Source organism: Lathamus discolor, chromosome 7 (assembly GCF_037157495.1).
Source record: "Lathamus discolor isolate bLatDis1 chromosome 7, bLatDis1.hap1, whole genome shotgun sequence".
In the NCBI taxonomy this organism is placed as follows: domain Eukaryota; kingdom Metazoa; phylum Chordata; class Aves; order Psittaciformes; family Psittacidae; genus Lathamus; species Lathamus discolor.
The window spans coordinates 2,383,931-2,409,772 of record NC_088890.1 but is presented as its reverse complement, the minus strand read 5'-3'; the positions used below and the strand labels follow the sequence as shown (position 1 = coordinate 2,409,772).

The 25,842-nt window shown below is 46.4% G+C and overlaps 3 protein-coding genes across 3 annotated transcripts; 1 reads left to right on the top strand and 2 right to left on the bottom strand.

Annotated features, from left to right (window-relative positions):
- Positions 1 to 737: 737 nt before the first annotated feature.
- Positions 738 to 3,995, bottom strand: LSM3 (LSM3 homolog, U6 small nuclear RNA and mRNA degradation associated). The gene is made up of 4 exons (XM_065687392.1): positions 3,908 to 3,995; positions 2,962 to 3,072; positions 1,464 to 1,559; positions 738 to 1,152 (listed from the first exon to the last, which is right to left on the bottom strand). The coding sequence occupies exons 1-4, from the start codon at positions 3,926 to 3,928 to the stop codon at positions 1,072 to 1,074; spliced, it is 309 nt and encodes a 102-aa protein (XP_065543464.1). The 5' UTR covers positions 3,929 to 3,995; the 3' UTR covers positions 738 to 1,071.
- A 4-nt stretch (positions 3,996 to 3,999) lies between these two features.
- XPC (XPC complex subunit, DNA damage recognition and repair factor) lies at positions 4,000 to 15,601 on the top strand. The gene is made up of 16 exons (XM_065687387.1): positions 4,000 to 4,168; positions 4,960 to 5,152; positions 5,702 to 5,826; positions 6,225 to 6,339; positions 6,964 to 7,048; positions 7,511 to 7,668; positions 7,850 to 7,970; positions 8,474 to 8,563; positions 9,209 to 10,138; positions 10,665 to 10,825; positions 11,003 to 11,084; positions 11,488 to 11,622; positions 12,110 to 12,279; positions 12,455 to 12,548; positions 13,177 to 13,266; positions 13,794 to 15,601. Exons 1-16 carry the CDS (start codon positions 4,051 to 4,053, stop codon positions 14,004 to 14,006), a joined length of 2,880 nt encoding a protein of 959 aa, XP_065543459.1. The 5' UTR covers positions 4,000 to 4,050; the 3' UTR covers positions 14,007 to 15,601.
- Positions 15,511 to 25,744, bottom strand: TMEM43 (transmembrane protein 43). Its single transcript, XM_065687390.1, has 12 exons — positions 25,591 to 25,744; positions 24,710 to 24,859; positions 23,047 to 23,181; positions 22,264 to 22,358; positions 21,580 to 21,629; positions 20,299 to 20,368; positions 18,946 to 19,016; positions 18,659 to 18,780; positions 17,990 to 18,064; positions 17,809 to 17,910; positions 17,538 to 17,655; positions 15,511 to 16,636 (listed from the first exon to the last, which is right to left on the bottom strand). The coding sequence occupies exons 1-12, from the start codon at positions 25,600 to 25,602 to the stop codon at positions 16,434 to 16,436; spliced, it is 1,203 nt and encodes a 400-aa protein (XP_065543462.1). The 5' UTR covers positions 25,603 to 25,744; the 3' UTR covers positions 15,511 to 16,433.
- Between the last annotated feature and the right edge of the window lie 98 nt (positions 25,745 to 25,842).

Here is a 25,842-nt window from a genome sequence, read left to right as displayed (position 1 = left end):
GGTTCTCAAGTCACAAGTCAAGCTATATAGGAAGTGATACAGCATCGACCTACATCTTATAGGCCTTTCACATATAGTTACTAAAACATTCCATAGCACAAGTGCCTCCCTTCCTCCCCTCCCTGCCACCATACAAGAATAAATTGCAAACAGGTCCTAAGGAAGTGTATCAGTATATTCAGGGTTGTACCGCACCTTCACTGCAGGTAACTAATAAGTATCTTAAGCAATGATGCAGAGTTTAATGTATTCAAGAACTGGAAGAGGCTACAGGCAGTGGGAAATGAATGTATGCAGCAAGCAGCTCAACAGCATGTTAGGCAGCAACCTCAGTCTCAACTTACAGCCTTGTAAACCATAGTTCTTTTAACAAAGCCAAATAAAAACATCTGAAAAACACTGTAAAGAAGCCCATCTTCTTTACATACATTAAGTGGAAGATGCATATATACATATGTATACACACATACACTATTTCCCTTCTACAAGAATAAGCATCAAGAACTCAAATACAGAAAAGCCATGAACTATATTGTTGATCAAGGTACTATTGCCCCCCGGCCCCACCCCCCAAATATTAATCTGCCAGACTCAGGTATTAATAGGGATAGAAATTACACCACACACAAAGCTACTATTTTCCTCAGGAAGTGAGGCTACATACTACAATTTAACATAGCACTAGCTCTATAGAGCCACCTAGCAACATATTCGACATAAAAACGTGACAAGTCAAATGTGAACGAGACATCAAATTTATTTAAAACAAAAAATTCAAACAGTGCTATTAAAAAGAAAATGAAGGATTCTTTTACTGAAGTGACAATGCAGCCAATTTACAGCATTTACATCAGTTCTGAGAGAATCAGGTTGGGTTTACACTGCTTCAATTGACTACATCTACTTTCCACAAGACAAACCAGGTCCCCTTCCCTCCCCTTCCCAAAAGAACAGCCCAAACCAGCCTATAAAAAAAAAAAAACACATACAGAATTTTGAGACACACGATCAAAACACGAACCATCGTCCAAAAGCCTGAAACTTCCCAACAAGGTTAAATCCTCTGCTGCTTCAACCAACCCTCAACGGGGGAGCTACAAGCACAACGCCGTCACCTCTGACAAAGAGCATCGGAATATTCCTTTTGGTAGACTATGAAGAAGGAAAGAAAAATTTACATTTACAAAACTGCAGTTCACACAACATCTCCTAAGCATCTGACCAAGCACAATCCTAACAGAACACCAGAAACAACTCCAGTACATACAAGCTCAAGTGTACAACACCCTGGCATGCTGAAGCAATCAACACAACACCAAGCCTTTGATTACCCTTTGTACTTTCATACCAATTTGCCCCAAACTCCTGTGGGTTCATCATGTAGTCAGCAATAAACTATAACAATATAACTGATTGTGTTTATCCCCACAGAAAGCTTTTTTAAAAGTAAACCAAGTCCTTACCTTATAAATCTCTTCATAGGTTTCTTCATCAATCTCTATTGTAGTTACAGTTTCTTCCACATCGCCCAAGATCATATTTAAGTGCTGATCATATGCCTGTAGGAATGAAGGTAGTTTATTACTTCTTTCAGGATTCAAACAGAAGCTTATTAAAAGAAGGATCCCAGCAAGACTTTCAGACATAATTAGTTTGCCCCGATTTTGGCCAAAATATGCCACTATATATACCAAAACAAAGTATTATCAGTTACAGCTGTATTTCAAAACAAATAACAAATATGGTACTCTGGAGCTTACAAAACAAGGAAGACACATTTACTTAAACACTCTTCCAGGAAATAGCTCTGAAGCATTCACATACAGAACACATACAAGAACAGAGACAGGCATACTTTATTGCTATTAAACCAGCTACACATTCTCTGCTGCCAGTCCAGCCTCCTGGAATTGACTGCCTGGGGCCAACTTAGAATCATAGAATAGTTAGGGTTGGAAAGGACCTCAAGATCATCCAGTTCCAACCCCCCTGCCATGGGCAGGGACACCTCACACTAAACCATCCCACCCAAGGCTTCATCCAACCTGGCCTTGAACACCGCCAGGGATGGAGCACTCACAACCTCCCTGGGCAACCCATTCCAGTGTCTCACCACCCTAACAGGAAAGAATTTCCTCCTTATATCCAATCTAAAACTTAAAGGCTATGAAAACTGTAATTCACACAATGCTCCAAAGATTTAAAACAAGCACGTGTTCCAAAAACCTTCCAAAAGCATGCTGCAAACTACACGTGTGCCTCAAGGATGTCTCCTCATCTTCGTGTTCCCAAAGGAGCTGAAGGCCAGTTAATATAGGGGCAACTCTTCCCCAACACAGTGCAGTACTTGGGAAGGATGACTGACAATAGAAATCAAGAGTCCGCTGCATCAAGAGACACATCGCTCTCAGAAGAAAGCGCTTACACAAATGAGACCTGCAGAGAATCCAGCTGAGCATATATCCCATCATACCTTCATAGGGTGTGCCTTGAGATACTTGTTTGATAATGACAACCTCATCCTTAATTCAGTCTTCAAGAGACCCCAGGGTACTTCACAAGAGGCCTGCAGCATTATTGCTTATTTCAAACACAGGAACGGAATCCAAAAGCAGTGGAATTCATTGCTTGGTATCATTCAGGAGACAAGAAAACCCAAAACACTCTAAAGCAGCATTTAACAGCAATCAGAGCACTGAACAGATTACATTTTTCCACCAATCACATTTCACCTTTGATAAAAGGCTCAACCCATGTTGCTAAGGTGATCTCTAAGTTACCTTCTGCAACCATGTCCATGCTTTTAATCATGAGATACAATTACTTACTTTCTTAAATGGACTTTTCAAGCAATCAACCAAGTATTACAGCTAAGCTTGTGTAACAGTCCATTGTGCATGAAAAAAGGCTGCCCCGTGTTTCGCTGAATGAGCACGGTAGCGTTCTGAAAGTTCTACTTACATGTAGCCTGCCTCTGAGCTCTCTGTCATTCCTCATTTTGACATAGATGCGCTCATCGAGACTGAGCCTGATGAGATCAAGCGGCTCCTCTACAGTATTGGTTGTTTGTTGCTAAAAAACCAATAAAGATAATAAGTTATTTGCATAGAAGAAGCCTCTGGTTGCAAGACACAGAAAGCAAACAGGGAAGAACGTGGGTATATTCCAAATCATTCCTTCGCATCCCATTGGAGGCGAGCGCAGGTGATAGTACCACTCTATGGATGCTCACCAGCCTGAGCAAAGACCTTCAGTTTAGTTTCAGGATCACATCTAAGATGTGTGAACATCTCTGTGCATACCCCATGGCACACTGCTTATTTCCTTCTCAGTGAGGCAGAGCCAAGGGTGTTTTAGCATCATGGAACGGTTTGTGACCTTAAAGCTCCTCCAGCTCCAACCCCTGCCCCGGGCAGGGACCCCTTCCACTGGAGCAGCTTGCTCCAAGCCCCTGTGTCCAACCTGGCCTTGAGCACTGCCAGGGATGGGGCAGCCACAGCTTCTCTGGGCACCCTGTGCCAGCGCCTCAGCACCCTCACAGGGAAGAGCTTCTGCCTAAGAGCTCAGCTCAGTCTCCCCTCGGGCAGGTTCAAGCCATTCCCCTCGGCCTGCCCCTACAGGCCCTGATGAAGCATCCCCCTCCAGCACCCTTGCAGTACCCAGCAGCGCTCCTCCACCTCCCTCCTCCGGGGGTACCCCCTCTCCTGCCCCCCCCGCGGCAGCGCAAGGACCGAGGACGCGAAACAAGCTCGCTTCACACCGACAGCGCTGCCGCAAAGGGCTGCGCCTCACACGGGCGGCCCAGGCTGGGGCCTCCGCCGGAAGGCACCCCCCCAGCCCCGGCTGCCTCCACCTCCGGCCGCGGAGGCCTCGCCATGCCGGCGGAGGGAAGCCGAGACCCACTCACCTGGTCCACCTCATCCGCCATGTTTCAAACCGCCTCCCGCGCTCTCCCGCGAGACTTTATGGCCCTGCCCCTTCCCCTCCGCGGGGGCCGGGCCGGGCCGGGGGCGGTGGCTGCGCGGCGGGGCCGCAGCGCAGGGGACGGGCATGGCCAGGAAGCGCAAAGCATCGCCCCGGCCGGCGGCTGCCGCCGGCAAGAGCCGGTCCAAGGGGCTGCGGGCACCGCGGGGGCATGCGGAGGAGGAGGAGGAGGAGGAGGAGGAAGGTGAGTGCGGGGGGCGGGCCGGGAGCTGCGCCATAGCCGGGGCATGGTGCCCTCCGGGCCTCCGGTGCTGCCGTTAGCTCTGGCTGCGGGCGTTGGGGCCTGCGGGCACCCGGTTGGCACCCAGAGATCGGGGGGGTCAGTCCGTGTGTGAAAGCAGGACTGTAGGAGTCTGTACGGACGTTGGACAGGTTCCCCATCCCTGGCAGCGCTCAAGGCCAGGTTGGACACAGGGGCTTGGAGCAAGCTGCTCCAGTGGACGGGGTCCCTGCCCGTGGCAGCGGTTGGAGCTGGAGGAGCTTTAAGGTCCCTTCAGCCCAAAGCATTCCACGATTCTATGATTCTTTTAAAACTTAAACAGGGGAAGTTTAGATTGGATCTAAGGAGGAAATTCTTTCCTGTGAGGGTGGTGAGGCACTGGAATGGGTTGCCCAGGGAGGTTGTGAGTGCTCCATCCCTGGCAGTGTTCAAGGCCAGGTTGGATGAAGCCTTGGGTGGGATGGTTCAGTGTGAGGTGTCCCTGCCCATGGCAGGGGGGTTGGAACTGGATGATCTTGAGGTCCTTTCCAACCCACACTATTCTATGGTTCTTGTGCGTTACCTTATTATGAGTATGTGCCTTAAACAGATGTTGTTGTTCAATTCTTACCTGTTTATACAGGGTCAGTGACAGGCTCATCATCGAGAGTGCTCGCTTTCTTCTCTAATGAAGTCCATGGAGGTTTTGTTTCCGATTGCCATGCAGGTGAGACTTCATCCGTTAACACAACCTTCCTTCCTTCTGTCCCTTGCAGATGATTTTGAAGAGAAAAAGCCCAGAGTAAAGAAGAACAACTCCAAAGCTCCAGCTAAGAGAGAAAAGTGTGATACTGGAGTTTCCAACTCGACAAATAACTCCTCAAAACAAAAAGGGGCAAAATCACTGGAAAAAGAAGATAAAAAGACCCCTAGAAAGAAAGAGAATCATAACAAAGAGGAAACATTCAGGCAAGTGCAAGTTTGTTTCTCATTCACGTCTTCAGGAGCTTTCTCCTCATGTTACTTGCTTAGAGCCTGCTGCTGCATATGTGCTTGTGAGCGGTTTGTTTTAGCCCGTCAGTCCCATTTGTTTCACACAGCTGAACAGAAGTACTCTCTTAGTCAAACATGGGAGCCTTTTCAAAGGTAAGGCTTTAAATACAAAGTTTTACTGCATTTGATATAGTCCTAACATGGGACTAGGGAGGCATTATGGAATCCAGCACGACTAGAAATGCTGGCATGGGATTTGGGGTTAAAATGATAAGTAGAAATCTTTAAACATATCATTCCCTAGTGAATTTTTGAAGCCAAATATAATATCAGCATGGTCTTACAGAGAATGTACCTGTGTTTAATTGTCAGATAACGTGTTGATTATCTGACAGGCACTGAGTTGAGTATCTGATGTTACTGATGCAGAGATCACGCTTCATTTATTTCCCTACTTCTCTGTTTTTCTCAAGTAAAAAAGCACCTCCATTTCCTGATCTTAAGCCTTTGTGATAACTTCAACAGTGACTCCCTGAAGCCACCTCCGGAGGAGATAAAGCTGAAGAGAGAATCTCCTGTTAAAAAAGAGTTGGATGAAGACAATACTGATGATGATGATGAAAGTGAAGATGAATGGGAAGACGTGGAAGGTAATGATTATACGTTTATTCATTTTAAGGAGTTAATGTTGTTATACAGTTCTTTTTGTGTAAGGTGATTTTGGAACCGTTTCTCATTTGGATTCAGGTAAATGTATCTACTGTATCTACCTAAAGCATGTTCCATGTGCATATCTATATCTTTAAAAGCTCATATCTCACAATGCTTTTAGAATGGTTCCAGAGCAGAAAAAAAAGCCAGACAGCTACTGACCTGATGGTAGTGCCTTGAATTTGTTGTTTTCTGTTAAGCTTATGCTACCATTCACAAGGCATTTTCTCAGCTGTTTGTGTCTTGTGAGCAGCTAAGAATGAGTTTGAAGATTCAGAACTGTGACATCCTAGTAAAGGAGAGAGGTCATGAAACCAACTGAGCTTTATGTTTGCAGAACTCCAGGAACCTGCCACAGATAACTTAGAAGCTGCTGTTCTTCCAGTGCTGCCAAGCAACCCTGTTGAGATAGAGATTGAAACCCCAGAGCTGCTGAAGAAAAGAGAGAGGAGGTAAGAACAGGGAAGGCAGTGGAGGGCCATTAAAGGATGTAGTTAACAATATGCTAAGTCTTGACTATCACTGACTCGCAGACAGTGTTGAGTTGGAATGATGCAGGGTCATGGATGGAGAATGGTTTGCACACTGACAATGCCAGAAATCTTCAGTGGCAGTTGGTGGGAATGGAGGCATTTCAGCTTCCTTGAAAATCAAGTGTGTAACTTCACTGTGCTTTAATATCTACATTCCCAAAGCAGGGACAGCAGTAGCTCTCTTCAAAGGAGAGCTGTGGGTGAATGGCACTGTTTTACTGAGGTGTGAATAGGTGGTCAAATGAAAGCCCTCAGCACCTGGAGCATTACACCAAGGAATTAAAAGTTTAGTATGGACTTCTCCAAAACTAACTGGTAGAATTTAGGCCGTCTGCATATGCCGGATCTCTTCATAGTCAGGTACTTAGAGTTCACAGTTTATTAGTCACATGCATTCACATATCCAGTAACTGAACTTCTGTTAAGTGTGCACAGAAGATTCTCTGGGATGGGTTCTTTTTGTGAACTGATTCAGTTTGGGAATCTAGGAAGGCAGGTCCATAGGAAAACCACAACCTCCATTTCTTTTGCGATCTGATGCAGAGAAAAGAGGAAAGCTGAGTTTGAGATCTATCTTCGGAGAATGATGAAGCGTTTCAGCAAGGAGGTTCGTGAGGACACACATAAGGTATTGGTCACAGAGAACAGTGGCTGAGAAAAATATGAGCATAAAGATGTCTGAACTGATTTGTAATGAAGAAGAAAGTAATTTTGATGAAATACTGTGGGGCCTGTAGTCCTGTCTGCTCATCAGACTTCTCCTAAACTGTAAGTTAGAAACATCAGTGCCTGCATTATAAAACTAACTCAAAGCAGGCGGGAGTGTGGTAAGTATTTCTCCACTGAGCATGTATCTGCTCATTCTGTTGGTGTTAAACTGTCAGTCCTGTAGAGCTGGAGACAGAAATAGGGACTTCAAAGCTTTACTGCCTTCTGATGGTGATCTGAAGGCAGCCTGTGTCCACCCTGTGTGTGGTTGGGAGGCTTCACTGTTGCCTGTGTCTGTTAAAAGGAGCAGTAAAGCCTTCCTTATTTTTACCATGCAAAGAAAACCTCTTGTGAACTCACTTCAGAAACTTGTTTCTCTCAGGTTCACCTCCTGTGTTTATTAGCAAATGGTTTCTACAGAAACAGGATCTGCAGCCAGCCAGAGCTTCATGCCATTGGCCTGTCCATCATCCCCACCCGCTTCACTAAAGTGCCTGCAGGCCAAGTGGACCTTCACTACCTTTCCAACTTGGTGATATGGTAAACCTCTCTCTTGTGCTCTCACATAAAATGTAGAGCCAGGCTTCAGGGAGAGGGATACATGTAGTTACTAATGTTCAGTGATTTTTCTGATGTTAAGGACAAGGGAAGGAAAGGATAAACTATGAAGTTTAAGAAGAGTCACAAATGCTAGACAATAATGAGGTGTCCCTTGTTTCAGGTTTGTTGGAACCTTCACTATCAACAATGAGCTTTCCACTGAAAAAGGAGAGTCCCTTCAGTCGACCTTGGAGAGGCGCTTTGCCATCTATGCTGCACGGGATGAAGAAGAGTTGGTGCATGTAAGTGACTGGGCACTGGTTGCTGAGTTTGGATGCTTGATGAGTGCTGTCAGGGAAGACACAAAGGGGTGGTTGAGGAATGGATTTGGAGAAAACAAATTGGTGACTTGGGTGATTGTTGGCTTTTTCTTGTTGTTGTATTTTTATGTGGAGGCGTCCTGTGGTTAAAGTATTCAATTTGAACTGTGCCCAGCTGGATGTGGGAGACTTACTGCTGCTGCTCCAGCAGGATGGGTGGGTTACCCTCTTTAGGAGCTTGTTCCTCATCAGTGAGTTAATAGCAATATCCCTGTCACAGCAGTGACATAAATAAAACTCTGCAGTGCTTAAAGGCTGTAGCAACTGGGCTACCTACACATCGTGTCAGTGTACACAGCACTGGGTAAAAGGTAGGAATGAAAACGGTTTGCGACAGAACCCAGACTATAAGGGAGTTTCAAGAGGGGTTTTTATTAATACACCTTGAAAAAGGATTAAAACATGCTTTGTTTTCTCTTTTGCAGATCTTTTTAATCATTCTGCGAGCCCTACAGCTGCTGTGTCGCCTCGTGCTGTCTCTTCAGCCTGTTCCTCTCAAGGAGGCAAAAGCAAAGGTAGTTTGTGTTGGGTGTGTGGAAGAGGGAATAGGCCATGGGTTTAGAGAGCAGGACTGGAAAAACTTTCTGGCTGTTGCAGCCTCAGGTGAATCACTGCATGAACCAGGGGTGACCATGGTCTGTCTGTAGTGCAGAACACACAAACCCTAAATTTTTAGGTTTCTCCTTAAAAACCCACCCATTTTGTGTGTTTCAGCAAAGACTTCTTGTGCTTCAGTGGCTTTAAATGTCTTTAAAACTTAGACAGCAAACACTTGCTGCTCTCTTCAGCCATTTGCCTGAAGGTTTCAAGTCCCTGAGACATGCACGCTGACCACCCTTTGGTCTGCATGCACCTTGTGCTGATTTCAGTCTATGTTTTAACATCTTCTTAACCATCAGTTCCACGTTAACATCAGGAAGAACTTCTTTACTGTAAGAGTGACAGAGCACTGGAACAGGTTGCCCAGGGGGGTTGTGGAGTCTCCTACACTGGAGATATTCAAGGCCCGCCTGGACAAGTTCCTGTGTGATGTACTGTAGGTTACCCTGCTCTTGCAGGGGGGTTGGACTAGATGATCTTTTTAGGTCCCTTCCAACCCTTGGGATTCTGTGATTCTGTGATAAGAAAGTGATGAAAGTGACCTTGCCTGTTCCTTGCAGGGGAAAAGCTCATTCATGAAGCAGTCTCTCAGCAGTACCCCTCAGGGGCAGAAGAGCTCTGCCGTAACACCCAAAGCTGCAGCAAAAAAATGCCCCTGCAAGAAGGTCAAGCGGGAAGAGAAATCCTCAGAGAGTGAAGAAGATAAGGAACCAGAGAAACCCAAAGCTGCTCAGCCCAAAAGGCCACGCAAGTCGCAGCTGACTGCAGGCAGCCGGGAACAGAGGGAATCTGGTAATGGGGAGAGCAGTTTAGTGGAAAAAGATGTTCCAGTCAGGCCCAAGAACAATCGGCGGAGACGAGTGGCTTCCAAAGTGTGTTACAAAGAGGAGAGTGGCAGTGATGAGGGCAGTGAGTCGGACTTTGAGGTTTCAGAGGAGGAGAGTGATCGCTCTGATGAGGATTTTGAAGCTGTCTCTAAAAGGCGGAGGAGCTCAATGGGCTCCCAGAAGTCAAAGGTAACAGCTGTAAAAAGCCCCAAAGTTGAGACTTCACAATGGAGGATATCTCAGAATTCATCTGGAGCTGAGCCTAGGCCAGCAAAAAGTCCAGCTCCAGCCTTGGCTCCTGCACCAAAAAAGAGGAACAAAATCATTTCTAGTGATGAGGATGATGGGCAGGAGGTAAGGAAAGCAACGGGCACAGACCAGTGGCTGGAGGTTTTCCTTGAGCCTGAGGACAAGTGGGTGTGTGTAGACTGTGTTCATGGCAACGTTGGCCAGCCCCAGCTGTGCTTCAAGCATGCCACAAAGCCACTTTCCTACATCCTGGGGTTTGACAATGATGGGAGCGTGAAGGATGTGACACAGAGGTATGACCCGGTGTGGATGACGGCAACAAGGAAGAGCCGTGTGGACCCTGCGTGGTGGGAAGACACGCTGCAACCGTATAGAAGTCCCTATGTGCAAAGAGACGAGAAGGAGGAAAATGAGGTAAATGGCAAGAGGTTACTGAGGACATTTAGTGCCAGGAGTCCAGTCCTTGGATTCTCATTTAGGCCAAAAGCATTAGGAACCTTTCCATGAGGAAGGAAGTTTGTGTTTGGGCTTGAAAGGTTCCAATTGAGCATGTTTTCAAGGGAATATAGATTAGATTAAAGATAGTAAAGATAAAGTAAAAAGTAAAAAGAATAAAGATGGATTAAAGTCGTATCAAATGGTGGCTCTTCAGATAAATTTGCATAACAAAAGTACTGGGCAGCCCATGCTGGAAACTTACTCATGTGGTTTCTGTACAGTTCAGCATTACCCTTCTTACAGAGAGTCCTTAAAATACATAGATCTGGGTACACATCTAACTACCTATTTGCAACAAGAATGTGTTGGTGTGTGGCTGCATCTGATTAAGTTTCTGGTGGTTTTTTTCTTTACTATACTATAGTAATTCCTCTTTTTCTTACAATGGGTGGTGCAGGAGAGTTGGGAAATCGCTCTTTTTTTTTTTGTACAATTCCTACAGTTTCAAGTGAAGCTTCAGGATCAACCTCTACCAACAGCAATTGGAGAGTATAAAAACCATCCTCTCTATGCGCTGAAGAGGCATCTCTTGAAATACCAGGCGATCTATCCTGAGTCAGCTGCTATCCTGGGGTACTGCAGGGGAGAGGCTGTCTACTCCAGGTGAGTAGTGCAGTATCAGCAGTAGTCGAAGGCCACCTGCATAGACAAGGAGAGGCATTTAGCTGCTCGGACAGCATTTGTGTATCACTTAGATACACCTTTTCTGCTATTCCTAACGTGATACCAGTTTAGAGAGACTTCAAAACTCTTATGGTTCCTTCCTTCTGGCCTTTATAGGGACTGTGTACACACGCTGCACTCCAAGGACACTTGGCTGAAGCAAGCTCGCGTGGTGAGGATCGGAGAAGTGCCTTACAAGGTAAGAGGGTTTGACTTCCTCTGCCCTCTAAAGTTCAGGCTCTGGTGTGGGTTTTGCCTTCCCTCTGTCAGCAGATATATATTCCTCACTTGCATGGCTTGTGATGTCTGTACTGGGAATCTGTGCCTCTAGTCCCTATGTACCGAAAGCACAGGTGTCTCTTCTTCCCACCCCAAGGGCATTGAGCAGGGTTGTGTACTTTCCATCTTCAAAGGCATCCAAGAGTTCTATCTGAACTACACAATCTGGCTCCCTTTTGCATACAGGCGCCATGGGTTACCACTTACAAGCAATGGATACTGATGCTAATGGAAAAGGGCATTTCTTCCCTCCGAGAGCCTTCTCCTTTGATGTCCTAGGGAAGTCTGAAGTCACCAGCAGCTTGGTCATTGTATTTGTGCAGATGGTGAAGGGATTTTCCAACCAGGCCCGGAAGGCACGTCTCGCAGAGCCTGCAAACCAGGACAAGGAGGACCTGGCGCTGTTCGGCCACTGGCAGACAGAAGAGTTTCAGCCGCCTGTAGCAGTGGATGGAAAGGTAGCTGGGAAGGCAGCTGGTAAAGGCAGTGCTTTTATGGAGCTGTGGGCTTTATTTTTCCCGAAGTTGCATGTTTCGGAGGTGAAATCACGGTCAGTAACCTCTGGATTCAGGATTAAGAGTTCAGAGGTTACTGCACCCAGGAGGAAATGGTCAGAACTTCACTGAGGACCTTCCCCACTCCAAGTAATGAGTTCTTGCAGTGCTTGCTGCCAACTTCGTCATCTCATTGATCTAAGTTTCCCATCCCATGTTTGTTGTGCTGATTCTCTGCATTACAGCCTGAGTAGCAAGGCTTGGGCAGAGAACATAGCTGGGAGATAACCATGCAGCTAAAATCAAGGCTTGTGCCTTGTCGTGTGGATACTAATTGAGTGCTGGAGCGGAACTTAGCAGGTCAGCAGGGAGAGTCCCCGTGCTGCAGCAGGGACTCTCACCTCTCCAGAGAGCAGGACTCTCACTGTTCCTCTTTGATTTTCAATGACAGGTTCCTCGGAATGAATATGGAAATGTTTATCTCTTCCTGCCATCCATGTTACCCATTGGCTGTGTGCAGCTGAAGCTGCCAAATCTGAACAGAGTGGCGCAGAAGCTGGACATTGACTGCGCTCAGGCCATCACCGGATTTGATTTTCACGGTGGCTACTCACACCCAGTGTATGTAAAGCTGCTTTGTTGCGCCTGACAGATCTTGATGTCCTGCACAAGTTGTATACCCTGTGTTAAGGAGTACATCTGATGGGTTACACTGATGAGACAGTTCTGGTCAGCAAGCGTTTGTTCCCTTTCTGTTTCCTTCTAATAACTGACACGATTGTGTTTTCCTTCCTAGCATCGATGGCTACGTTGTCTGTGAGGAGTTTAAAGAGGTGCTCATTGCTGCTTGGGAGAACGAACAAGCAGAAATAGAAAGGAAGGAGCAAGAGGTGAGAATTACTTTTGCAGCTTCCCTGTTTATTAAGTAAATTTAATTGTGGACACAAGGGCAGGCTCATAGGAGGAGGCATGGGGCTCTGCAATCATGAGGGGCGTATCTACATCTCCCCTCTACCAAGTTAAAGCCATTCACCTTGGCCTGACCCTACAGGCCCTTGTCCAAAGCCCCTCTCCAGGCTTCCTGGAGCCCCTTTAGGCACTGGAGCTGCTCTAAGGTCTCCCCTTCAGGAGCCTTCTCTTCTCCAGGCTGCCCCAGCCCAGCTCTCCCAGCCTGGCTCCAGAGCAGAGCTGCTCCAGCCCTCGCAGCATCTCCGTGGCCTCCTTTGGACTTGCTCCAACAATATTGTTCCAAAACGAGGGATACACACAGGAGGTTACAGTTTTGGAGCACATTAGAAAGTGGTAGCAATTCATGTGTTTAGCAGATAACTGGACACCAGCATATTTTCCTGTTAAGAATCCTGCCAGCCTCTAATCTTGTAGTGTGAGACATGTAAGTTGATGTGGGGGTTTCTTTAATGGCAATTTCACATCTTCAAAGTTCCATTTCCTGTGGGTGTAAATACATTGAAACTTGCAGTTGTAAATTTCTCTCCTTTCCATAACAACCCCATGTAGAAGCGTGAGAAGAGAGCTCTGGGGAACTGGAAGCTGCTGATAAAAGGACTTCTCATCAGAGAGAGACTGAAGAAACGCTACTCCTTCAGGGTACCTGCCTTTCTAGCAGTGATTTCTTTTTCAGGGTGGTATTTCAGAGAGTCATAGAACCACACAGTGGTTTGGATTGGAAGGGACCTTAAAGCTCATCCAATTCCAACCCCAGGGGGTGGTGGAACCCACACCATAGTAGTGGAGGTGACACATGCTCCATAGGTAAATGCATGAGATGGGGATGGCCCAGCCCCATGGAGGGCTGATGATGCAGTGTGTAAGTGCTGTGTCTACAAGAGCTCACCAGAGTCAGCTGGAACTAACTGCTGCTCCCATCCCTCCTCTGAGTTTCGCTTTAGGCTGTCACCAAGCTGAGCAGCACCACTACAAAGATACCAACTGTTCCCTATACCTTTTTTACAGGCTGTCTCCCATAAAAGACTCTACTGAAGAGCTTTCACTCTCTCTTCAGTTGTTGCCTGTTTTCTGGCAGCTATGTGGGCAGTTTATGTACTTGCTTTGCTGTGGGCAGTTACAAGTGGTTTCTAGAGCAACATCTTGATCTTCATGCCTGTTTCTTCCAGACTGAACCCTCAGCACCAGCGACAGAGAAAGGAGCAGGATTCTCTTCTGAAGAAGGAGGAGGTCCAAGCTCAGAGTCTGCAGCAGGGAATGTGGATCTCTTCTGGCCCCAGAATCGCCAGTTGGAGATGAAAAAGGAAGGGAAGACAACCAGAAAGAGCAAGCGAGAAAGGAAAGGGGAGGAAGCCCATTTGTTCCCTTTTGAGAAACTGTGAGAACAGGGTTTGCCTTGCTGTTTCCAGATTGCAGGAACAAGTCACAACAGGTATCCTTTACCAGTCACTCTCCCTAGGAGGACTGAGCCCTTTCACTTATGTTTCTGAGCTGTCAGGGACCAGCCTCACTCAGTATCCAGAGCTGCTTTTGCTATCACAGGTAATGAGATCCATCCTTTTATCCTTGGATGTGGATGTGCAGCGGTTCCTTCTGAGATCACTTTGTGCTGTCAGGGTTTTCTGCTCTCTTCTGTATCACTTGGCACTAATAACTCACTTTTCAGAGGCATTCTTCCATTAGCACTGGCTTTTCCCACTTTTTCCCTTCCCATTCTTCCCTGCTTGCTCAGGACGACAGCACGTGGCTGCTGTTTCAGTCTGCAGCAAGCTGGCCACAGAACTACTGACACCTCGTTTGATTTGTACCTTACCCACATCAGTGGTGAGGTGAAGCTCTTTGCAGGCTGCCTCATCACACAAGGGGCAGTGTTTCCCCTGAGGTGTAACATGCCATCACGAGTTATAGGAATGGGGGTGTTTATTTCCTAAGGGATCCCTGCTGGTTGTGAAACACGGGTTTGGCTTTTCAGCCTGTGTCTTCCTTTGCTTTCAGAAGTCATGTGCATTAGAAGGGAGAAACCCTCTCCTCAGTTCAAACTTAAGTTTCAATACGTCTTAATTTCAATACACACATGTATTCAAAGATATATATACATGTTCACAGACGTATACATATATATACCCATATATTCCAATTACTTCAGCTTTATCGAGACCACGTGGGTACATTCTGAGGCAAAACCTGTAAAAGTGGCCAATTGTCACTGACAGAAACAAAACTCTCTACAACCAGAGAGTTTGTGTAACTGTTATGCAGTCCCTCAGCATTTAAAAGCTGTTGGGAGGAGTTACATCTGCACCAGCTTTTCCTGCTGTAGAAATGCTCATCTGTCTGTTGTAGTTATACGTAAGTTACACTGACACTGTCATTTCAGAGAGGGGAAGAGTCTAGTCATTGCTGGGCACTGGCACAGAGGAAAGGTGGACATGCAAGAAGATGGCTTATGCTTAATTCAGAAAAAAAAGCTTTATTTTTGTACTGTATTTGTAGAATGAAATAAAACATGGAAAAAAAGAGTGTGTGGTCCATGACACCTCCCCTGCAGGCAGCTCATCCTGCAGGGAGCAGCTCTTGCTCCAAGCCCCTGTGTCCAACCTGGCCTTGAGCACTGCCAGGGATGGGGCAGCCACAGCTTCTCTGGGCACCCTGTGCCAGCGCCTCAGCACCCTCACAGGGAAGAGCTTCTGCCTAAGAGCTCATCTCAGTCTCCCCTCGGGCAGGTTCAAGCCATTCCCCTCGGCCTGGCCCTGCAGGCCCTTGGCAACAGTAAATGAAGATGTTATTTTTGCATCGGACACAAAGCAACATCCCTTTAACGTGATACAAACACAAAAGCTCAAATATTCAGGCTAGTAAAGTCTATGAAATCTAATCAGGCACAACTGTTTTCATGGTTTAATTTCATGGAGTATGTTCATTGCCATTACCGAGTGAAATTCAGGAAAGAAAAAGTACACACAGCAAAAAACCCCAAATACAAAGAATATACATTCTATTACAAAAGTTACTTCTGTTTCAAGGCAGCAGACTTGATTTCTGGAGGTTGGTGACCTCTATGTACCCCTTAAGTACGTGCAACTGAAAGGTCCATTTTTGATGTAGTTACATAATGGCGCAAGTCCATTCTTCCATTTTGAATGCTTAACCAAGACCAACTTGGAAATGTATAAAAACCTGAGGGAAATCAATGCTTTGGGCCAAATTTGCACTGCCTCAGGGCACACACACCTGACTGCTTGTTATTGCAGGTTACTCTGAAAACCCCCAGTCCAAAAGTGTACGTTCTACATGAGCATCATGTGAAACCTAAATTGTGGTTCCCCTTTGAACACACACCCCCCTCCTAATGCTTCAGCCAAAGCAGCGTATGTGCCTGTGCAGAGAACAGGCTGCAGAGAGAGCCTAGTCACAGGCACACCTGTATTTCCTAAGGAGATCTGATCACCTCCATAGGATGAAGCTGGTGCTTGCTCCATGACACACAAGGTGCCTCACCTGTCACTGAGGACTTGCCAGTGCTCAAATCAGGAGCTAGTGAGCCATAAGAGGTACAAACTGCTGGGTTTGCTGATCAACACAGACACTCCAAAAATGCCTTTTTTCCCCAAAAAAAGGCAATGTCACCGACTTCTGCAAACACCATCCTAGAGTCCTGTTTTCATGAGTAACGTGTAGCAAGCCCCTGCCCAGAGCTGCACAAACGCTGCTGGCCTGGGATGCGCTGAGCATGCTGCAGTAACCAGGGCAGGAACGCACTGGAGGAGTCTTTAACAGGGATCCAGTGCCCAACCCCGAGCAGCTCCTCCTCACTGCTGCTTCTTTGGTGGGACACGAGATCTCGCCACCACAATGGGCACTACAGAGAGCAGCCCGATGAGCAGAGCCCAGAGGGGCCGGTAGAAGAGCCAGCCCACAGAGATGGTCAGGAGTGACAGCGAACTGGCCACGCAGAAGGCAAACGCCTTTAATCCAATGTTAACCAGATCTCTCACAACAGGAAACCAGTCCACTGCAGAAAGAATTAAACCAGGGATAAAGGAGTTGATAAATGATGGTTTAACAGGAAATCATGTTCAGGATTTGCTCACTATTGCAATCAGAAGACAGACTCCAATTATTTATCAAGAGCACCGGGTAAGGCATTTCAGTAGAGCATCCTGAAGGCATCTGATAACTAAGCAAGAGCTAAATATAAAAGGCAATGGAATCCTCATCTCCTCAGACAGGAAGCAATCCCAAATTAAGTCAGAAGACACGTCCAAGGCTTGAGAGGCAGAGCAGCCTGACAGCCTTGAAGCTATGGAACAAGTCTCGAGCAACTGATACAAAACAATAAATACAAACCAGTTTCTGGCAACAATAATCTTGCAGTAGCATGTCTATGGATAAATAGGGAAAAAAGAGAACGCACAGCTACAAAGCAAATGTTAGCTTTGATGTCTGGAGTTTGTATGTTTGAGGCACCATCTGCTTTTCTGTGTTTTTATTCCAACATCTTCCTATGTTAGAATGATAAAAGCTTTCCTTGCTGTTTGTTCACAGTAGTGTAAAATAACCAGACACACAGACATGCTACTGTACAACCACTAAGACCTCTTGGGGGACCACCTGTGTGTGGGTTTAGAAAGTAACTCGATTGCAGCACCTTGGACTTGGAAGAACCAGCCCAACACATGCTTCATCCTGGTTTTGGTGAGCATCGGGCTGGGGGCTCCTGAGACTGGCAATGTTTTAACATTCACAAAGCAGCCATCCAGTTCTGGGATCCTGTCTCCCTGCAATTGCCTACTGCAGCTTTCAGATCCCATCCAGTCCGAGTCCAAACCAGATTCCTTCTGCCCTCCAAAGAAATTACCTGCACATGTGAGCAATTAATCAAAATCATTTTACATTTCTGTAAAGCAACTCACCCAGAGTGTAGAAGATTCGGGTCATGAGGCTGATACCCACAAACATGGCCAGCCAGCCCGCTCCACGCAGTGCCCAGGTCTTCATGGTGTTCCCCTGGTGCTCCTTCTGAAACACTTCCTGAAAACAAACACCATCACATGCAGCCTGTCCCTCCATTCCTCTCCACATGCTCCTGATTCCAGTGCATTAGGAGCAAACCAGAGCTGGCAGCGCTGCTTCTGCACTACCATCTCCAATCTGAGCCCCTCACTACTCCAGTGTGCATCTCACCTCCACAGTGAGGTCCCCAGGGTACAGGATCTGCAGGACATCTCCAGACTTGGTATGATACGGCACCAGCTGATCTCCTCGCTGGCGAGCGACCACAGTCACCTGTGAGAAAGGGGGAACATTTACTGGTTACTGAGCTGGGAACAGAGTCTGTGAAATACAGGAACAGCTCAGGACTCACCTTCTCAGCAGAGCCCAAATGGGGGTCATCTCCACTCAGACCTGCATAGAAGAACGAGACACGAAGATCTCCCACCTACAGACAGAACAGTGGAAGTTAAGAAGGATTTCTTTACAAAGGAGAATCACAGGAAAGATACCCCTGCATGGGAACACCCTTTCTGCATCAGTTCTTTTCCTTATTTCAAGCCAGAGGATACCCAGCATGATTTCCAAGCTATACTTTTTTTCAGGCCTAGTCGATAGCCAAAACAGGGCAGCTCAAATGGTGCTTTGCAACACCCCCTCTGATTTAGCTGCAGAAGCACATTAACACCAGTGAGACCCTTTGTCCATTCCTTGTCATGTTATTTCTTGGCAGAGGAGGGCAGGCAGCACTCATGTCATTGTACTCCATTCAGTACAACAAGGCAGAGTTAGAACTCACCTCCCAGCACCATCCTGTGCCTCTCCATTTAAAGGCATGGCAGACTCAAGAAAACAGAAGACAAAAGCAGCCTCAGAAGCTTTCTGCAAGCAAAGCACTTGTGCTGAAGGACAGTACTAAGGCTTTTATCTCTGTGATGGTCCGCACTCTGACTTCTACATATTTAAATAGGAATGGGACACACCACAACTTTCTTTTTCACATAAAAGCAATCACTGCTTTGGTTTATCTTTCCCATCTTACTTCTGGTCGCCTGGGGTTGTCACTGTGGTAAAAGTAATCTCCTCCGCGGGTAACATCAGCATGGGGATCCTCAAGGTGTGACAAGCTCAGCTGCTTGAAGTCATCAATTTTATCCACAAGACCTAAGTAGAATAAGAAAACAAGCCCAGGTCCAGTGTCTAACTTGGAACAGGCAATTTCCTGGCTGGCTTCTTCATTGTCACTTGAAATCATCACCACTATTGAAAGAACCAAAGTCCACTGCTGACGCAACAGCAGACCCAGAGCCAACACAAAGCAATCCTTACCCTTGGAAAGAACAAAGCTGCCAACTTGGACGTTAGGAGAAACAGCAGTGAAAGACTCCACAGCCATGGCACTGAGGAACAGAGAGAGACCCTGATTAGTCCTGGAGTTATAATCAAGCTCTTCATCTGCAGTATGTATGTCATACACAGCAGATAAAAGGTACTACATCAAACATCAGGAGAAACTCAGAGCTGAATGGCTGTAATGATGTGAAAACAAAACCATCAAGAAACTGTGTCCAGATTTCACAGTGCTGGAGCCATTAAAAGAACTTAAGAAGTGACTGTCTCACCCCCCAGCCCAACCTTCCAGTCACACTGCAGGATTGCACTAGGAAGCTTCTCTATGGTGCTATAGAGGTTTTGAGCGATGAGGATTTAATCACATTCCTAGATGAGTTCCTGCAACATTTAACTACACTCATAAATGTATTTTATTTCTAGCCTGAATGTATTTAGCTTCTCCTGTCAACTGCTAGATCTTACCTGCTAAATCAGGAAACCTACATCACAAACCTTCTCCATATACACGTACTTCTATACCACAGCCAAGTTACTAACATTCCAGACTCAGGATTCCTTTACTTACAGTCTTCATTCCCAGCAGCAGTACTACTGGAATCTCCTTGGCAGGAGACCAGAGATTTTATTTTTACAAATGTCCAAGTTGTATGGAGGGAAGGAAGACACGTAGCACACACTTAAAATAGAGTCTCATTCATGCAAGGCACGAACTCTAAAGTTCAGCAGGTCTGCACACACCGCACTCTCTCATGAGAGGATCCACCGCAGTTACACTGAGTCTCCTTGGTTTGTACCAAGCTAAAACTTAGCATTAAAATGGCACATTGTAGTGTAATTACAATGTTAGTTGTAGAGTAACTACAGTGTTTCAGATGAGAGCTCTATGAAACAAATTATATATGGGAGATTGCCACAAATAAGCTGATGAGCTCATGCATGCCAGCTTAGAGAAAGCAGGATGAAGTGGTGTGACAAGCTCCTGGGATGCCTCCTGTTCTAATCCTCCACTTGTAATAGAGTTAGTGACAGACTGCACTAACAGACAATAAAAGTCAGAAGGAACCCATTCAAGTTCTCCTACACAAAGACCACATAGTCCAGAGGTATTGTAATAGTAGCCTGATGTCCAGCCATTGCATAACTTAATTCTGGTTCCACCAGGCAGCTCTGAACTGCTCCCCAATTTCTCTATCCTTTAGTTCTCCCAACTAGCAAAAGACTAACAGCTTCCATCTGCTTCACTGTGTCATGAAGATGGGTCATTTAGCTTTCAACTTTGACCAGATACAGGGACAGAACCGAGAAGGACTGTGCCAGGCAGTAACTTACCTGGGGTTTTTGTGCCCAATTTCTCGATCAAAGTTCCTGCTGTTCACAACTTCCGACTTCCACTCGGTGTCTAAAGAAAATAACATGACAGTTGAGGAACAGACAGGAAGAATTTACACCCAGGTCCTAGTTACTGAAGACACCTCTCAATCAACTAATCAGTTCCAAGTTATACTTCTAGTATTCGTATCAAGGTCTGTATGTGATAGTCTGTACTGATACTTAAATCCATCCTCCCAGCGTATTAACAAGGCACGGCAGGACTGCGGGGGGGGAGGAAGAAAAAGGATTTGAGAGATAAAACTTGTAACTCAACTTTCCAAAGCCTGGGAAAGGGTGAGAGCAAATGTGTTTTGCCAACACCCAAAATCAGTAATTAAATATTCACTTGACAATAAACTAAGTTAATATTCCCCAAGGTGAGTCTGTTCTGCCCACGATGCCCACTGCTAAGCAACCTCCCTGTCTTTATTTCAACCCACAAGCTCCCTCATTCCTCTTCTTCCCAACCTCCCGTTTTTCACAGCTCCTTATGCATGTCCATGCTGCAGGGTCTCATGCTTCACTGGGGCTGGGGTATTTTTATGATCACACCCAGAAACTGCTGCACACCCACGTTACACATCCATCTGTTTTCAGCAGAGATAAATGAAGCACAGAGACCAAACTCCAGATACTTGATGACTCAGAGGGTTTTTCTGCCACTGGGTAGATCAGAATAATCCTCTCAGTTCTGCTCCTGCCAAAAGAGCTTTTGGCAAAGGCCACAGTACGCATCAGAAGGTGCTGGTGGTTTCCAGTAGCTGGTATCAACATCTGAACACATTCTCAACAGGCTGTCTTACAGACTGGAGCTGCACTGCTCTTCCCTTCTCCTCTGCTCACACCACACATACGCCCAATTACTCCACTTCTGACAAGTGCTCTCAGGAGTAGCTTTGAACACATTCCCACCTCTGCCCATCTCCTGACACTGAGGACCTTACAGGCCCTGTCTCTGCAGCACCCTGTTCCTGGATGCTGCTCTGAACCTCAAATTGTTCCAAGACTTAGATTTTCTGTAGTAGCTGTCTATTAACAGCACACCTCCTTTCACATCAGTTACCTCCAGAAGGGGAGGTCCTGTCATTTGCTTAGGAAACAGAACTTTTGCTTATTTCTTCGCATTCCGTTCTTTCCCAACAAGAAAATAAGAGGGTTTACAACAGAAGTCAAAATCCACACACTTAAAAGTTCAAAGTTACGTATAAAAGAAAAGGGACTTTCCATTGCTAGACTTACTGTATGAATACTTTGTCTCTTTCTTAATCTCACCGTTCTCTTCATATTCCCTGGAGAGAAAAGGGGTGGAATGAGTACCAGAACACACACCCCTGCTCAGGGCAGAACACACTTTACAAATGGAACACAGACAGCTCACTGACAATGCGAACTTGTCTTTGCAAGTAAACTTAAGTCTCCTCTGAACTATTCTGAAGACACAGATTCCCAGTACAAGGACAAAACTACACAGAAATGCTAAACAGCCACAACCCTTTTACTCCCATGTTACCAAGGAGGTGCTGACTAAACAGATGGGAACAACCAGTATTAAAGACAGTGAGATAAGCTGACCTAAATCAACAAGTCTTTTACAGAACCTGCACCAGAAGTGTGTTAAAACAGAGAAGTGATTTTTCACACTTTCACAATGTCTATCAGGCTTTTTTGTATGACATAAAAGACATTTGGAACATGAATTCTGTGGACTCAGACCTACTTAATAGCTAATAATTTCTATACTATTGTCAGAGGAATTATTATTAACAACAGAAATGTTTTCCCTCTTCTGCTTGAAGCTATGCACAGAATGCTCCTGCCATAAGGAGCTGGGGTTACTTGAGTGGGGTGAGAGAAAAAAAATGTGATGGGATCCTGTTAATACAACAGCTTCATAAACAACTTCTAAAGGTTACTGTCACTTACTTGGAATCTTCATATTCTACCCACTGGTACATTTCCACGTTACGCTTAAGTTTGACAGCCTGAATGGAGAGCCCATAGCTGGGGTCAAACAAAGGCTGTGCAAAAAGAAGAGAAAGCACAGGTCAGTATAAATGCTGTACCTCACAAACTGTACTATACTATCAAACCCATTTCCATACCTCAGTGTACATAGGACTATGTTACACACAGCTGAATGCAGTAGAACTGTTACAAAAGACAAACAGGACCATCTCTTTTTAGCACTGATAAATTTGAGCTAAAGAACCATTATCAAGTATTATTGCAACAGTGAAGGATCAAGTCAGAAAAGCTAATGGGATGCAGATTTAAGTGTTTAAATCAGGGGAGGTTTTAATTTGCTGGAAGCTGTTGTGCTGTGCCACCTTCTGCAACACAGGCTGCCTACAGAGAATATCCTCACTACTGAAAAGACAGAACTTGCAGAGCCTCTGTACTGGAAGAGCCTGAAGACTTCACAGTACCATGAATACACAACAGGTTCCCCATACAAAAGGGAATTGAAATGATCCCCCAAAGGCAGTGGGAGGGTAAACACAGCTTTAGGGATGGCACACAGCTTTAGAGGGAGACCAAGGCTGTAGAGCATCTCCCTGATTCCAGGCCAAGAAGCAACACCAACAACACTTACAGAGAGAAGCTATGCATCTTCTTCTGGCTACTAAACATCATTTTAATTGGTAAAGACTTTTCCTTCCCTCCAAGCTTGAAATACTCACATGTTCAAGATATTATCTTATGTACCTTAGATGTACTCAGAGCACCCACTAAGTGCACCAGTCTCCCTTCATTCTGTTGAGACACACTGTGGATGCTGTCAAGAGAAATCACAAGCGAAAGCCCCTCATCAAGAGATTTGGCTGTCCTCAAAGCTCGGCCCTGCAACCCAGGAAAACAAAATCAAGTTGTGGAGAATCAATGGCACAGCAGTACTTTGTGACAAAGGTTGGCAGACAAGTGATCTGAAGGCCACAGCAGATGTTTCTATATCCATCTTATAGAATCATAGAATAGTTAGGGTTGGAAAGGACCTCAAGATCATCCAGTTCCAACCCCCCTGCCACAGGCAGGGACACCTCACACTAAACCATGCCACCCAAGGCTCTGTCCAACCTGGCCTTGAACACTGCCAGGGATGGAGCATTCACAACTTCCCTGAGTGTCGTGGTTTAAACCGATCCACACAGCTCATCCACTCACTCCCTACCCCTTCTTGCCCTCCCCCTGCTCCTGGAAGGACGGAGAGGAGAAACGAAAAGAATGCAACTCCCACGGGTTGAGATAAGAACAGTTTAGTAACTAAGGTATAACACAAACCACTACTGCTACCACCAATAATAATAGTGCTAAAGGAAATAACAAGGGAAGAGAATACAACACCTCAACACCAGCCGACTGATAACTCGCCCAACTCTCCCCAGCCAAGCACCGACTGATAACTTGTCCAACCCTGCAGTGAACCAGCCCTTCAGGGTAACTCCCAGTTACATCCTGGGCATGATGTGCTGTGGTATGGAATATCTCTTTGGTCAGTCTGGGTCAGGTGTCCTGTCTCTCCTTCCTCCCAGCTTTCCCTCCTCCCTGGCAGAGCATGAGGCTCAGAAAGTCAGACCAAACATTTGAGCAGCAACTGAAAACATCGGTGTTATCAGCACTGTTCCCAGGCCAAAAAATGAAAACATAGCACTGCACTAGCTACTAAGAAGGAGAAAAATGACTGCTACTGCTGAACCCAGGACACTGGGCAACCCATTCCAGTGCCTCACCACCCTCACAGGAAAGAACTTCTTCCTTACATCTAATCTAAACTTCCCCTGTTTAAGTTTGAATCAGTTACCCCTTGTCCTGTCACTACAGTCCCTGATGAAGAGTCCCTCCCCAGCATCCCTATAGGCCCCCTTCAGGTACTGGAAGGCTGCTATGAGGTCTCCACGCAGCCTTCTCTTCTCCAGGCTGAACAGCCCCAACTTCCTCAGCCTGTCTTCATACAGGAGGTGCTCCAGCCCCTGATCATCCTCATGGCCTCCTCTGGACTTGTTCCAACAGTTCCATGTCCTTTTCATGTTGAGGACACCAGAACTGCACACAATGCTCCAGGTGAGGTCTCACAAGAGCAGAGCAGAGGGGCAGGATCACCTCCCTCAACCTGCTGGTCACGCTCCTCTTGATGCGGCTCAGGATACGGTTGGCTTTTGGGCTGCGAGCACACACCGGGGCCGGCTCATATTCATTTTCTCATCGACCAGCACCCCCAAGACCTTCTCCTTCAAGGCATATCCTTAAAACACACGTGAATGAAGCTGTAACATGACTATTTTAGTAAGCTTAGAAATGCAAAACTAGTTGAATGGCACCTCTGCTGTGATGTTTTGGAGCTGTGTACAAGCACTGACCGTATGTCACTTACTTCATTGGTAAAAAGAAGGTAGAAAGCCAGAAGAAATGTCACAAGTCCCATCAGCATGCCTCCAGAAGTCTCACTCAGTCTCTCCAGGAACCCTGGTTTGGACTCACTTGTGATTTTAACATGTTCTTTTCTGCTGCCTGTGTCAGAGAACTGGTGGAGACAAACCAAAAATGCAACATTGATGTGAAAGGGGAAGGCATCCTGTTGCAAAATAACTCTTTTAGCTTGGGTAATGGTGTTGCTCTACAGAGTAGCACCTCCTGTCTTGGAACAAAACCTTCTTAAATGCCTCATCACACTTTTAATGCCAGAAAAGCAGTCACTATATAAAACTGAAGCCTAATGGAAAAACAACAACTTCTGATATAGCACTTCGACATGTTCCTTCAAGCTTCCATCAGTCTCGTCTCCAGGTTCCCTATTTGGTGCCCACACCCTGCATTGGGGCCATGACAAAATGAGTAATAGTCCTGAATTCCAGAGCAGCTAAAACACAGCTATAAATAACAAGTTATATTTTACCTCACCAGTGGAAAAACGCCTTCATGCTTTAAAATATGTGCTTCCCGGGTAACAAAATGAGATAGATGAAAACACAATTGCTAATGCCGTCCTAGCCAGTGCCACGCTAAAGCATGCAAGCCCAGGGGGTTCTCTGTATCTACCTTGGCTGCGGGGAACAACCAAGATGCAACTTCAGGTTAGCACACGCAGACAGGAGAGGAGATGAGGCTTTAGCTCATCCCAAGGTGCCAAGCGGGAAGCGGCAGCGGCCCCTCCGCTTCACAAAGCCCCCCGGCCCCCATAGACCACCTCAGCGGGGGGAGAACGGGCCAGTGCAGGGAGCCCCCACACAGCGGACCGGCCCGAGCGGCACTTACATTCCTCGACATGTTGGACCTCTTGGCCTCGCCGGGTATCACCTCAGAGAAGCCACAAGAGCCGCGCACCGAGAGCCGCCCGCCTCCGCGCCCTCTTTATCCTCACCGCCGAGCCGAGCCGAGCCGAGCCGCAATGCATGCCGGGACGTGCAGTTCCGCCGCGCAGCCGCGGGGCATGCTGGGAGATGTAGTCCAGCAGCGCCGCCCGGCCTTCGGAGCAGCTGCTGTGGCTGCGCGCCGGCGGTGGGGCCG